The 14052-nt window shown below is 63.6% G+C and overlaps 1 protein-coding gene across 1 annotated transcript; it reads left to right on the top strand.

Annotated features, from left to right (window-relative positions):
• Window positions 1-55: 55 nt before the first annotated feature.
• Window positions 56-13168, top strand: LMJF_36_1720 (conserved hypothetical protein; the record flags this gene model as incomplete). Its single annotated transcript, XM_001686694.1, has 1 exon — window positions 56-13168. One exon carries the CDS (start codon window positions 56-58, stop codon window positions 13166-13168), a length of 13113 nt encoding a protein of 4370 aa, XP_001686746.1.
• Window positions 13169-14052: the final 884 nt, after the last annotated feature.

The following is a 14052-nucleotide window of genomic DNA, read 5'->3' as shown; positions in this document are numbered from 1 at the left end:
GGTGTGAGGTGCACTTGGAGATACAAGCGAGCTCATCGTCGATCCGCGAGTACGCATGTATCACTACTTGGTGAATGCGCTCAAAGGAAAACCCGGCAAGGCGGACGGGCTCGTCGCTCGCAGCGATCCCGCTATCACGGACTCCGAAGCGGCACGCAGCGCACGTCTCAGAGAGGAAGAGCAAGCTCAGCGGGTGCTGCGCGAGCGCCGACGCGCCTACTCTGATTTCATGACCCGCACGCCACTTGGTCATGTGCTGTCGGAACAGATGCCGGCAGTGGAGAGCATGACCACTACACCCGCCACCGCATTTTCGGTTTGCCAGACGTCTGCGGTTTTAGACACACGAGCCACGGGCACCTCCGTTTCTCTTGCGGCGGGAGGAGAGCGGCCGTCACCGACGGAAACTGGGCTGGCGCACACGAAACTGGAGCTAACCATGTACGAGGTGCTCGCGCCTTGGCTCTCCCGTCGAACAGCCATGATGACACGGCGAGTGCTGGAGCTGGTACCGCACTCGGCGCCTGTAGCGCCTGAAGCCGCGCGTGGCGAGCAGGTAGGCACAATCTTCACTCTTCCTCCTCCTTTCCCTTGCCAGAGGCCGTTTGTCACCCTGGAAGAGGCCAAGGGAGCCCTGCTGCCATTTCTGCTAGTGCTGGTGCAGCTCCGTCATTGGCAAGCGTGCCTGGAATCGCTGTCCGCGACCCTCTCTTCAGAGGCCGCCGCTCGCAGCGAGAGTACCACCACCACCTCGGCTCGACTTGTAAAGGCCCTGCAGCAGCTCAGCCACGTTCTCGTCGCCATAACCTGCGCGACAGAGTTGCAGACGGCGGCTATGCGCAGCCACCTTGACCTTCTCGGTGGTGAAGTGACCGCCTGTGTTGCTACGACGCTGCAATGTCTCCGCCGCCTCACACGCGCGTGTGGGACGCAGGAGTTCTCGCTTTGGTCAGAGAGGGCTCCCGCGGCATCCGCGTCGGCGGCGGAGTCGATGCCGCGAGAAAGCAAGGATGCAATCGGAGGCGGTGACAGGCGAGACGGCACGAGCACGCCGCACCCTGTGTCTGCGGAGGTGGTGGAGATACAAGCCTGTCGCCTCCTCTCTCTTTTCCTCTACTGGTTACACGTGGTACACGACATCTCGACTCCTTGCCTGGCCATCGAGGAGCTTTTCCTCGCCTCTTCCACAGCTCGGTTTAACGCATGCGCTGCGACGGTGGCAACCGCGAAGGGAGCAACCGCGGGTGCTGCAGAGGCGGAGGCGAGGGAGACGCACCGATGCACCGGCCTAAGCAATGCGGCCCTCCTCCGTCATACCGACCCCGTGCCCTCTTGTGTTCCGCTCGCAATGCTGTTGCTGTCGGGGAGCGACGCGAGCAGTGGCAGTGGGGAAGACAAGTCCCCAGGCGAGGGCTCCTCGCCTCCCCTCGCATCCTCCAGCGACGTCGCAAGCTCCTTGACTGCTCTTCTTCTGTTCGCGTCAAAGGGTGTCTTCGAACACGCACAACCGAGCAGTGAAGCGCACACGGTGATCGAGGGGTTGGCAGTTGAGGAGGACTCCGACCTCGGCCTCATCGTAGTGCTGACCTCCCGCCTACTGCGCTACATGTTTGTTGCTGGTGCCTCACCACACTTGGTGCAGGTGACACAAGCGGCTGGCCCGCTGCAGAGCGCCCTTAGCCTCCTCCTCGCTCGCTTCATCGCTGGTGACCGGAACGCGTCGGCTCTACGCGCTGTGGCGGAGAGGACAGAGGCATCGCAGTCCACGAGCCTTCGAAGCTGCGGCGCGCAACCGCACCTCGACGCGGCCGCGGACTTCAGCTTCCCGAGAAGCAGCTCGCTTGCCTCCACGTCGCAGCCACCGTCACCTGCGCGTAGCTGCTGCAGCAGCAGAGCTCCGGTTCCCTCAGAGCAATCGGGGCGTCTGACGCGGCAGCTGCGTCTACTTGGGCAGCTTTCGTGCGGCCTCGTGCTGCTGAAGACGCTTTTTCAGCAGAGTGCGACGACCGTTTTGGACATCATGGACCACTCCTTCTTCTTCGACGCACTTGTGACGGCGCTACAGGTGGTGGGCTCTCGTTTCACGGAGCCTTCACGGCAGGGAGCGATGGCGGCGAGGGTCTTAGACGCCGCCGGCCGGCGAGACTCAGATGCGTGGGCGGATTGGGTGCGTGGTGTCGAGACCGTCGCGGCGCAAGGGACGGTTGCGGAGGGCATGTCAGTCCTCCTTAACCACGCGCTCGGGTGCCCGTTGCAGTTTTCCTTGACCGTGCTCTCGAGCGACCCGTATGTGGATGAGTTTCTGCATGCTTACCTTGGTTTGCTGGCTGCATGCCGTGTTGTACGCTCGACTCCCTTGGCATTTATTGCACCGCCGCCGCAAGGCATGCTACTAGGCAGCAATGGCGCCATCACCGCGTCGGCGCGTGAAAGTCGTGCGCTTGACACCCTCGACCAGCTGGAGCTCACCCTCTTAAAGACGTTCTTAACCGCGTACGGCACGCCGACCGAGGACACCGCTCCTGCTGCCGCTGCTGCCTCCGCCGCCATGGAGTTCTCCATCACGCTCCCACCGTGTCCAGAGCAGCACCCCGTTGACTCAGAAGCCACTGATGCGTTCCACCTGAGTGGTGACATGGACGGCACGGGCTCCTTGACGTTTCCTTTGGCGTCCTGCATCTACAACCTTCTTCTTAAGCACGTACTGTGGTGCGTTGGCGAGCGAGAACGACGCTGCGGCCAGCCCCTACCGCCGCCCCCACCACCTTTAACGCCACCTCAGGCGCCAGCGCCACCGCAGCAGCACCATCTCGCGCTTCCGCTGCTTCAGTCGTCCGTGTCGTCGGCCGCACTGCGCCTGTCCCCCGACACCCCCGCCTCCACGGCGACGAACACGCCGCGGCTGGTAGCGCAGGCACCGCCCACGCATCCACCCGTCTCCCCAACATTATCAATGTCCATCATCACGCCCGCAAACCTGCCGCAAAGCGCTGCAACCACGCTTCCGGGCCACAGCAGTCTTGCCGCTATCACGGGCACCGGCAGCAGCGACGATGATCCGCTCGTTCTTTTTTTGGTGCGCCACGGCCTCTTCCGCATCCTGCTCCACGACGAGCACTTTGCATCTGCCTTCGCCTTGGCCGAGTCGACGGCGGCCGTCGACTCGGCCGACTCTCCTCTGGGGCGCAGCCGCGATGAAGAGGCGGCAGACAGGCCCGCTACGACTCGGCAACGCTCCTACCTTGTCCTGTACCTGCTCTCGCACTTCCTGCAGCTGCGCCCGTGTGACGCTGGCTCTAGCGACGGTGAACCGATTGCACAGCTCGCCGGTGCGCAGGAGGGGGGCGGCGCTTCTGCGGATCCGAATGTTTCACGCCGTGGTGCTTGCAGCCGTAGTAGCAGCAACACGGCGCTCTCCGCTGATGAGCGGCAGCTGGCACAGGAAACGACGGAGGCGTTGATGACGGTCTTGCGGGTATCCACGGCGTCGGTTTCATCTCCCTGCTGCGCGGTTGTGCGCTGTCGGCGTCGCCGCTGGTGCAACTGCCTTCTCGCACTCTTAAGTGCGGCAACAGCGGCGCCCGGCGCGGCTGCCTTTGCTCCCATCCATGTGGGAGAGGAGCTCCGCGCGGGCATCGAGATCGGCGCACCGAGCGCGGCGGATGCGAAGACGACACCAGCCGCGGCGGCAGCGGTATGTGAGGCGCTTGCTCGGGCTGGAGGCGTCGAGTATCTTCTACGCGCTGCCGCCGTCGCGGCTGATGCGGGCGCCGCAGGCCAGCCTGCCAACACCGTCTCTTGCGCCTGGGCGATGCAGGCGGCTCGAAGTCTCGCCAAGGACTCGACGGCTTCTGTTCGCATGGCAACGAAGTGCGCAGAGTCGCTGCTGCTGCCGCTGCTGTGGCATCCTTTGCTGCGCTCGGATGGGCAGCGGCTGCTGGAGGCCCTCTTGTGTCGACCGCTTGTCGGCTCGGGCACGGCCGTGGACATCAATGTGAACATGAGGGAGTTGTCATTGTCGATGGTGTCGTCCACCGGGAAAGTCGGCAGCGACAGCGCTGCAACCGATGTGCACGCAGTGCCGCCGCACTGCCGGAAGCTCTGCGAGGGTGTCTGGCGAACGCTATGCGACTGCGTGAACGGCTCTGCAGTGGGGGGCAGTGGCGTTGAGATGCCGGACGCCGTCACATCTGGGACGCGCGCCGTTTCCGCGACGAACGCCGATGAAGGGGCGCGGCAGGCTGTTCTGCGTGCTGTGCTCGGAGCAGTGGGGACGGCGTTTCGAACACTGAGTGAACAGCGATTCTCTGACGCCGGCGAGCATTCCGGAGAGTTGCTGCCGCTTCGCACGTTGCAGAGGGCCCTGTTCGAGGCGAGCAAAGCCGATGGGCAGAACATATACGAGCTCCTGCTGCATCAACTCGCCCAGTCGTCGAAAGCGGTGGATAACCCTGGCACATCACCACGACCGTCTCCGCTGAACACAGCCGATGTAGCGGAGGTGGCGTTTTCGCCTCCTTTTCCGGTTCCCTTTCTCATCGCGGCATCCGGCGCGCCCAACGCGCCAGACACCTCGCCAGCGGAGGCCATGGAGGCATCAACAGACACTGTCGCCGCCTGTCGTGCCGCACGCGAGATGGTGCGGTTGATCGTCATCGCGCTCGTCGGCATGACAGTAGCCAACCCGTCGCAGCGCGAGGTTCTGTACCGCGCCACCGTCGACGAAGAGGCTCTGGTGAGCTGCATCGTTAACGCGTGGGGCACGACAGGTGGCAGCCAGGCACTTCCATTTTCCTGCTCGATGGGCGAAGGTGACGCGTGTGGAATTGTGCGGGTGTGCTCGTACCTAATTTACGAATCGGTGGACGCCGTGGATGCTTTCTTCGATAACGATGATGAAAGCGGCTCACAGGACGCAGCGCCGCGGCGCCGCCGCTGCAGCGATGATGCGTCATGGGCGTGGTCTCTGCAGAATCCGATGCTGTTGGCTGCCGTGCTGCGCTGCTTCACTCGCCTGGCGTCGTTGACGGTTGATCAGCAGGTGGCGCTGCGCAAGTTGCTGGTCTCGCTCACCCGCACAGTAGAGAGCTGCTACGTCAGTCTCTACCTGGCTGCCAGCTCAGCCGTGCACGATGTGCTGGCGCAGCTGCTGCCGGTGGTTGCGCTTCTGCCAGAGCCTGCAGCACTGCGGTTTTCCTCCTCTGTCGAAACGGAGGCCGCGCTTCCCCGGCTCGACGCCGTGCTCGTCCGCCTCCTTGCTGCGCTTGCCCACTGTCACGTCGACGCGCGGCAGCTGAAGCAGCTGCTGCTGTTGGTGATTCACTCAAGACACCAGCGCGACCGCAGAGCGCTCGTGCCACTGGTTTTGCAGGTGTTGAGCGAGGCTGTCCAGCCGCCCCTCAATATGACACTTTTGCACGCGGCCCGCCGCGACCCACAGCACTTCGTCAGCCTCCACCGCGGGCGCGGTCCTGCTGGGTTCTGTGCTGCACTGCCCGACTTCCCTCTTGAGGGCTATTCGGCATTCCTGAACGTGCGGTGGGAGAGCGACGTGTCCTCGCAGGATGTGGCAGGGCAGACTGCTGGTGGAAACACGACGTTGCGCCAGTACGACGCCTGTGCCTGCATCTTCTGCCTCCGTACCGCCGATCGCGCAACGCTGCTGGCGTTCATGGTGGAGCGACGCACGGGGCGCCTCTTCGTGCAGTATCGTAATCTGCAGCAGCAGAAGCTTCGCGTGTACCTCGCGGCGTCGCTGCTGCCGCGAAAGTGGACACATCTATGCATATCTCATCGAGCGGCGGCTTTCTTGACGGCAACGGCCGGCGGCCAGCTCACGCTGTTTGTGAACGGTGCCGAGGCGGCAGTGATTCCGCAGGTGGCCTACCCTCTCATGTCACGCGGGTATCTCTACGTGGGGTGCCTCGGCCACGAGGTGGACAGACTCAGTGTGGCGCACGCTTTTTACGGGCAGGTGTCCACAGTGTACTTCTTCCCCTACGTGCTGCCTGAGCGCGAACGTGAGGTTTTGCAGACGACAGTGGGTGTGGCGGACACAGCGGCGTGGATGTTGTCGTCGTCAAACGCCGCGATTCCGCCGCTGCGCCCCGTCTCATTCGCACCTGGGCGTCGTCCTGGCTCATCCGCGTCGGAGAGCGCCGCCGACGTGGACGGCACCGAGCAGTGGCTGGCTGGCCGAGCCGTCGTCTGCGTTGACACGCGGCTGAGTGACCGGGGTCACCTCTACAATCTATCTGCCGTGTTGCGTGGCCGCACGGGCCGTGAAAGTCGCTTGCTCACTCTGGAGGGGTCCCTTGTATGCAGTACGCAGCGCCTAATAGACTCGATGGGGGTGCTGGGGGCGCTAACAAGCGTGCTGATGCCACTCTGCGTCTTGTTAGTGAATCCAAATCTCCCCATCTCCTCTCGCAGCTTGGCTGCGGCCGCGCCGATTGGCAGCCTTGCCCACAGAAAGCCAGGCCTACCGCCCTTCTCGTCGCTCGGCGCGGCCGCCGTCAGTGCTAGCAGCGCAAGCGACACGATCAATGCTACCGTGCTGCGAGTGCTGGACTTGGTGCCGCCGCTGGCTGCTGCAGAGGCGATTCGCACCGAAATGGCGGAGGCACGTTTTTTTGTTTTCCTTGGCCAGGTACTGCAGCTACTAGGTCCCGCGTTGCAGGTGGTGGTGCCGGCCGCTTTCGTGCAGCTACTCGAGGCTCTCGCCCCGTTCCCGCGACTCTTCGAAGACGCCTTGACAAACTTGTTTCTCTCTGCCGACGTGATCCGGGCCTCCCCGCGCGCGGTGCAGCTGACCTGGGTGAAAGTGCAGCGCTTTTTTCTGAGTGCACACCCTGATGCGTTGCCCTGCCTGCGCACCCTAGGCACATCCATGTTTGTCGCGGCGGAGCTGCTGCGCGTAACGGCGGAGGAGGCGAAGGAGGAAGAGTTGACGCAGGAAGACACCCTGGTGCCGGCCCAAACACAGGATGTTGTGACGCACCCGTTACTCTCGCCCTCCTCGTCCACCTCGCGTCCCATCTCGGTCGTTGCTAGCGATGTGTCTGGGGCGCCCTCGTCCGCCACGATCTCCCCTTTCTCGCCCTCTTCAACGCCACCGCCACCGCCATCGCTGCCTTCGTGCTCGCTGCAGGACCTGGAGAACCAGTGGATGGCCTACTTCGAGGCACTTACCGTTGCTCCCGTCACCCTTGGTGATGCGGAGGCTCTGCAGTACTTTGTCGGGAATTTGCACTTGACGTGCCCCAAGGCTTCTGTTCAGTTGCGCCTCCTGCGTCGCGTGCGCCAACTTCTCGTGACGAGCAACACACCGTATCTGGTCCAGCTACTGGGGCGCAGGAACTACGTTGTGAACCTGATGCCATACCTCACCTCCGCGTCCTCCGAGGCAGTCCGGCTTGAGGCGCTCCTGCAGCTTCTCTTCATGGTGTTGCGCTCGAAGCGCACGCAGGAGCTGATGAACCCCGTGCTGTTGGCGAGCAAGGACACAGTCGTGCACGTCGTCGAGGAGGTGTCGCTGTCGTGGTTAAAGGATGTGCTGCAGCGGTTTCCCGTGAACCTGCCGGTGTACCTGGCGCTGCGCTGCGGCTTAGTGGAGCGCTTCGACGTGCTGACCCTTCCTACCCAGTACGTGCCCCTGGATGAGTCGCACACGATCCGGTTTGCGGCGGTGCTTCTGCCACTGCTGATGCTGATGAAGCGCAGTACTGACACAAAGCTCAAGGGACACGTGCTAACCGACATGGCGGTGCTGCTCAAGAGCGACGCCCAGGCGTGGCGACGCGTAATTACGGTTCGCGGCTGGTACGTGTCAGTGGTTGGACTTTTCGCGTCCTCGTGCGCGTCGTCGCCCGTGTCTGCGCCCTCCTCGCTTCAGGAAGCCTGCGCATGCCAGGAGTCGACTGTGCCAGGTGCAGTGAGCTCCCCGACGATCCCTACAGACTCTACCGTGAGCGAACAAGTGCAGTCAGAGGGGTCCGGGCTCGCCTTTGCTACCATCTCCATGATTCTTTCCTACACCATTTACCAGGTGCTGTTGCACGAGGCGTACGGGGCGACGGAGCTGGAGCTTGTGGTGGCGTACCTGCGGGAGCAACGCCTGCATCGCCTCCTGCATCAGGTTCTGTGTAGGGTTGCTGACCGCTACCGCAGCCGCCTGATGGCGCCGTGGCGTGGGGAGCGGCGGGACGCCGCAGGCAACCGCGAAGGTCCGGGCGCCCCACGGCCGTCGAACGGCTGTGCGTTCTTAGGACTTGGCAGCGCCACCGCGGTTGTGAACCTGTGTCATTTCCTTCGCGTGGTTGAGGTTGTTCTCTTCTACGCCGGTTCGGTTCCGAGGCGCAAGGAGGCAATAACGGTCCCCGTGAAGCCCGCCGTGTCCCCGTTCACGCCAGCCGGGGCTGCGTTGAATGGGGAAGAATTCGGCACGCACCTACCTGTTCGTGTCGGGTACACGGAGTGGGAGCAGCTGACGCTGGTGCGGTCAGCAGATGACCCGCCCGGCGGCGTTGCGGAAAGTGACGTGTATTATGCCGGGGAGGTGGACGACCCCCACGGCAACGTGAGGCGCGCTGTTCTCCGTACCCCAGACGACCGATGGCTGCACCTTCCGCTCGCCGTCAAGTGCGCGGAGCTGTTGTGCAGCCACAGCGCCTTGCTGCATCTCGGCAGTAACGGCAACACCACTAGCCACTCTGTTGGTGGTGCCGGCTCGGTCGTTGGGTCGGGCAGCGCCGGGAGTGGCGGGCCAGGGGATCTGCTGTGGTCGGTGGTGCTTGGCGCGTCCGCCGGCACGGGTGTCAGCAAGAGTCCCACTAGCCCCAAGGCCGGTGGGGTAGGTGGGGTCGGGTTCCGCGCGGGTGGCGGGGGCGTCGCTCCAGTGGTACTCAGAGGCGGTATGCTTCGCCTGTTTGGCAGACTCTTCAAAGTGCTTTGCCAAATGACACTGCGCTCCGGCACGGCCCTGAGCAGCGTGGTGGAGCTCACGGACGTGTTTGTGCGCCGCTTAGATCGGGGACAGCGCGGCAGCGGCTTTCTGTTGCTCAAGCGTGCTGTGAACGCCGAGGACGCGCGCGAGCATTCCCCAATCGCGATTACGATGACGCTCATTTACTGCGTGCACAACCTGCTCCTGCGGCGCCTCCACGCTGCCGAGTACGGCAACACTTCAACGCACTTCAACGCCAACGCCGCCCTTGTGGATCGCCTCAAATCGCTCGTGGTGATGTTTCGGTACTCCTTCGAGCAGCTGTCGGCGTTCGCGTCCTCTCCCAGAAGCAGAAGCGGCGCTCACTCATCGGTCTTTCGCCAGTCCTCTCTTCTCGCGACGGCGGCGGCTTGGCTCACAGGTGGGGACCGCGAGGATTCTGCCGGGGACCGCAGCAGCGGCCCCAACAGCACCGCAAGCTGTGCGCGGTCCAACTTGGCTTACCTCGATGACCTCACAGGCGAAACGCTCACAGCTGGCGTGCCTACACTGCAGTGGCTGTGCGACCACCGAGCCAACCCACGCCGCACCGTCGAGGCTTTCGCGGAGGTGGCGTCGCGTGTGGACTACAACGCCTTTGTGGAGCGGTGCCTCCTCGCCGTCGAGCGGGAGCAGTCGACCGACAAGGCGCTAGCCGCCAAGCTCTGGTCAGAGCAGCGGGCTTCTCTCCGTCGGTTGCAGGAGCTCTTTGCGGAGAACAGCATGTCTCGTAGGCTTGTCCATGACAAAATCCAAGCACTCATGGCCGCCTTCAACTCCCCCCCAAAGACGGGCGCCGCTGGCGAGACGGATAGCGACTCTGGTGCCGCGGACCTTGAAGGGCATAGCAGCACGCGCGCCGATGGCTTCGCTCCTGCATCCTTCACGAGTCTCTTCTTGCCGCGTGCCGCGCGGCGGGCCACCGCCGCGGCGCGGGCCAACGCGTGGACGCGCTTTACTTTTGCGCTACGCGACACCGTCTGGTGTGCTGACGCGGCCGGTCTGCACAATACCCTCAAGTACGTGAAGCTGTCCTCACAGGAGCAGCAGTTTCTGGTGCATCGCAAGCTGGTCTACGACCGCGACGGCACAAACTACTGTGGGAGGGCGATGGCCTCCTACTCAGCTCCGAGGTCGCCAGTTTGCGACGACTTGTCGTCTGTCAACGTGACCAGCTTCAGAGCCGTGCCCGCACTCCTGGGAGACGAGGGAGAGAGCGGTGGGGGTCTGGCTTTCGGCGGCAGCGTGAGCGCCAGCACGAGCCGCGCCTCGTACCTCCGTCTCCGCGGAGGCGAAAGCGTGCTGTTGCAAGCGATTGATGACGACGACGTCGGGCTCGAGGAGGACATGATGAACTTTAGCCTCGACGGCAGGGGGGACGTGTCCACCGCAGCGGCGGCCTCGTTCAGCGAGTGTCCACTCCTGTGGGAGGAGGCTGCGCCGGTGTCGAAGGGCGCCGGCCTAGCACCAACTTCTAAGGTCGACAACTTCTCTGCTGCCCCGTCGCTCCTCTCGGTTCCGTGCGAGGTGCCGTACATGATGCACTGCTGGAGCGGCAGCTTCACCGTGCGCGGGTCGGAGGTGATTGTGCTCATCGACGACGACAACAAGGCGTACAACCAAGTGGTCGCTGAGGAGGCGAGGGCGTACGTGCTGCGCCCGCGCCCCTTCAGTTTTCATCTCAGCCACATCACGCAAATCGCTCCGGCCCGCCGCTTCCGCATGCGCCGTACCGCGCTCGAGATTTGGACACGTGACCGGCGCAGCTGCTTTGTCAATTTTTCCGACACCGCCACTATGAACGCGGCGCTGCAGGCGGTGCGATGTGGCGAGCGAAGCAGCTACATGCTTACGGCGCCGTCGTTTCTGCGCGACGCGTCCGGCGCGGCCACCGCGGCGCTGCCAACCCTGCTCCACGAGGGCACCGGCGGCGTCCGCTGGCACAGTGCATACGTGCTCCAGGAGAACCCGCGCCGAGAGCCGCTGCGCTTGCGGGCCACAGCGCTGTGGCGCAACCGCCTGCTGTCGAACTTCGACTACCTCCTCGTGCTGAACCTGTTGGCGGGGCGCACGTTGAACGACATGACGCAGTATCCCGTGTTTCCATGGGTTCTCTCCGACTACACGAGTGAGACGCTTGACCTGACCAACCCGGAGACGTTCCGCGACTTGTCCATGCCAATGGGCGCCTGCGGCAACCGCGAACGCCGTGAGCTGGTTCGGCAGCGCTACATGGAAATGCGCAGCCTCGGCGACGTCCCGTCTCACTACTTCACGCACTACAGCTCCCCCGCCATCACGCTCTACTTCCTCGTCCGGCTGCCGCCCTTCACGACACTCGCGATTCTCCTGCAGGGCGGTCATTTCGACCACGCGGACCGCATGTTTCACTCCATGCAGGCCACCTTTAGGGCCGTCATGACGAGCACCCAGGATGTGCGGGAGCTGATTCCAGAGCTCTACTACTTGCCGGAGTTGTGCATCAATGAGAACCACATCGACTTTGGGCGGCGGCAGGACCGCACCCCGATGGACGACCTGGAGCTTCCGCCGTGGGCGCACAACGACCCGTTCACGTTTGTCTACCGTATGCGCGAGGCGCTCGAGAGCGCGCACGTGTCGGCCCACCTGCACGAGTGGATCGATCTCATATTTGGGTACAAGCAGCGCGGCAAGGACGCAATCGACGCGCTGAACGTGTTCAACTGGCACTCCTACGAGGAGCTTGACCGCAACCGGGAGGCCGGCTCCGTTGATCAGCTGCTCCTCGTCGACTCACTTGATAACATTGGCCAAACTCCCATTCAGCTCTTCCGTCGCCCTCACCAGCCGCGACTGCCGTTGGAGTGGGCCGATCCGCTGCAGCTCCCGATCCGAGTGAAGGTCATGACACTGCGCTGGGGCTGCGCACGAGTGGCGCGGACGACAGTGGTGTCGACGGACAGAGTGCTGGTGGTGGCCGGAAGTGGTGCCGCTGCCTCGCTGCGCATGCACCTGACCCCGATTCGCCAATCGTCGGTTCTGCAGAGGGCGGCAGCGACTCCTCCTGCGGCGTCACCGCCTCACGCTGCCGCATCGACCGCCGCGGCGTCGCAGTTGCGCTGTGCGCCCGTCGGGGACGGCGTCGCCGCCTCCGCCCCATCGCAGAACGAGATGACTGCTACGCACGCGTCTAGTCATGTGAACGCCACCGCGGCTGCAGTGCCAGGCCACCCGGCGACCCCGGTGGCGGTGACGCCCGTCACGAATCATCCCGCGCCACCCGCCATGGATAGCGGCAGCTTCGACGTCCGTGATGAGTACGAGCGGAGCCTCGCGCCCATTCCAGCCGGTGTCATTCCGAACGACTCGGCATACGCGGACGGCTCCTGCACGGAGGCGAGCACTGCCTTGCTGTGCTACGACAGCGAAGTGTTCCTGGTGCTTGGCGGCCTCTTTGACAACTCTGTCGTGGTTCGCGCTCTCTCGGGTGCGGGTCGCGACGTGCGACTGCGTGCGCACCGCGGGCGAGTCGTCTTTGTCGCACGCAGCGAGGACAGCCGCTATCTCGTGACAGGTGCCGAGGACACCACCTTCGCTGTGTGGTCCTGCCACCTTCAACCGGCGCGGCAGCGGTTGGAGATGACGATGCTCTTCACGATCTACGGCCACGAGGGCATGCCGTCCGCGGTGGACGTGAGTAGCACGCTGGACGTCGTCGCCACTGCCTCTCTCAACGGCACCCTAATGCTGCACTCACTGAGCACCGGCGGGCTGGACCGCGTCATTCGACACCCGCACGGTGCCCCCATCCACCGCGTGCTGCTGCAAACGACGTGCTACGTGCCAAACATCCTCTTCCTCTCGCACCAAGATGAGAAAGTTTACCAGTGCAGTCTGAACGGCGCTGCGCTGCGCACTTTTTCGCCACCCGGCCGAGTGGTGACGTGGGCCACGACAGCGAGCCAGTGTCTTCTGCTTGCGTGTCAGCCCCTTGCTAGCGTGCACGGCGGCGGTCCGCAAGATGGCGATCAGACATCATGCATTTTGTACCTGCACTCCTTTTTCTTGGAGGTGCTGAAGACGGTACCGGTGCGAGCCGAGGACGTCGTGTCCAGCGTCTCGGCACACCCATCCAACCCGCAGGTGGTGGTGGCGGGGACGGAGTCCGGGCGACTGCTGCTGCTGCGCTCCGTCCTGGTGTAGCACGTGCGCGCCGATGCAGATCCCCCCTCCCCGCGTTCCATCTCTCCTTCCCACCGCTCCGCGCCCATCGCTGTCAGGCGAAAGCGTGTGATTGGGCGGTGCTCGGGAGGAGGCGACGGGGAATGAGGGCGTGTGGAGAAAGGAGAGAAAGAAGACGGCGATCGGTTCAGCGACATTGACGCGATACTTCTCGCAGCAGTGCGCGCACGCACAGCTGCATCCCCTCTCCCAAAGCAAGCGTGAACGACTTTGAGACGCGTGTGCGGTATGCCGTGGTGGCACCGTGCAGAGCCAAGCGACAACAAAAACCTCCTGCAAAGCCGCCTACTCGACATTTTCTGTTCTATCAGATCGCTGGTGGCCACCCTGGTGAAAGGGAGGGGGAGGGGTGGACGCATGGGAAGGAAAGGTGGTGTGCGTGAGCGGCGCAAACCTTGGGCAGGGCTGATGCACCAGAAGCCACACACACAAAAAAAAAACAAAAAAGACGGACATCACTTATTTGTTTGTCGCCCTTTTTTTTGGAGGGGCGGTCAGGGGCCAACACACACGCCATCTCGCGCTGTGCCCTTTGGTTCTCTGTTCTGTGGTGTAGGGCGGCCGTTGTGAATGCCCCTCCCTTCCCCTCTGCAGCACCGACATGCCTCGCTTTACGCTTCTCTTTCCTCGTCTCGAAATGCCGTTTTTTTTTTTGTTCTTTCACTGGCAACACCACACAGTACCAACACGGTGCCCCTCTGTCTCCCCCCTCTGTGCGCAGGGTACTTTCCAGACAAACGTCCCCCCCTTCCATTTAGCGCATAGCCATACATACGCAGACACACGCAAGCACACAGGCGTAGTGACTGAAAGAAGAGGGTCACATCTCTCGCCGCTCCCCCTCC

Source organism: Leishmania major, chromosome 36 (genome assembly GCF_000002725.2).
Source record: "Leishmania major strain Friedlin complete genome, chromosome 36".
Taxonomy (NCBI): domain Eukaryota; phylum Euglenozoa; class Kinetoplastea; order Trypanosomatida; family Trypanosomatidae; genus Leishmania; species Leishmania major.
The sequence above is the reverse complement of the archived record's forward strand: the minus strand, read 5'-3'. Positions and strand labels throughout refer to the sequence as shown.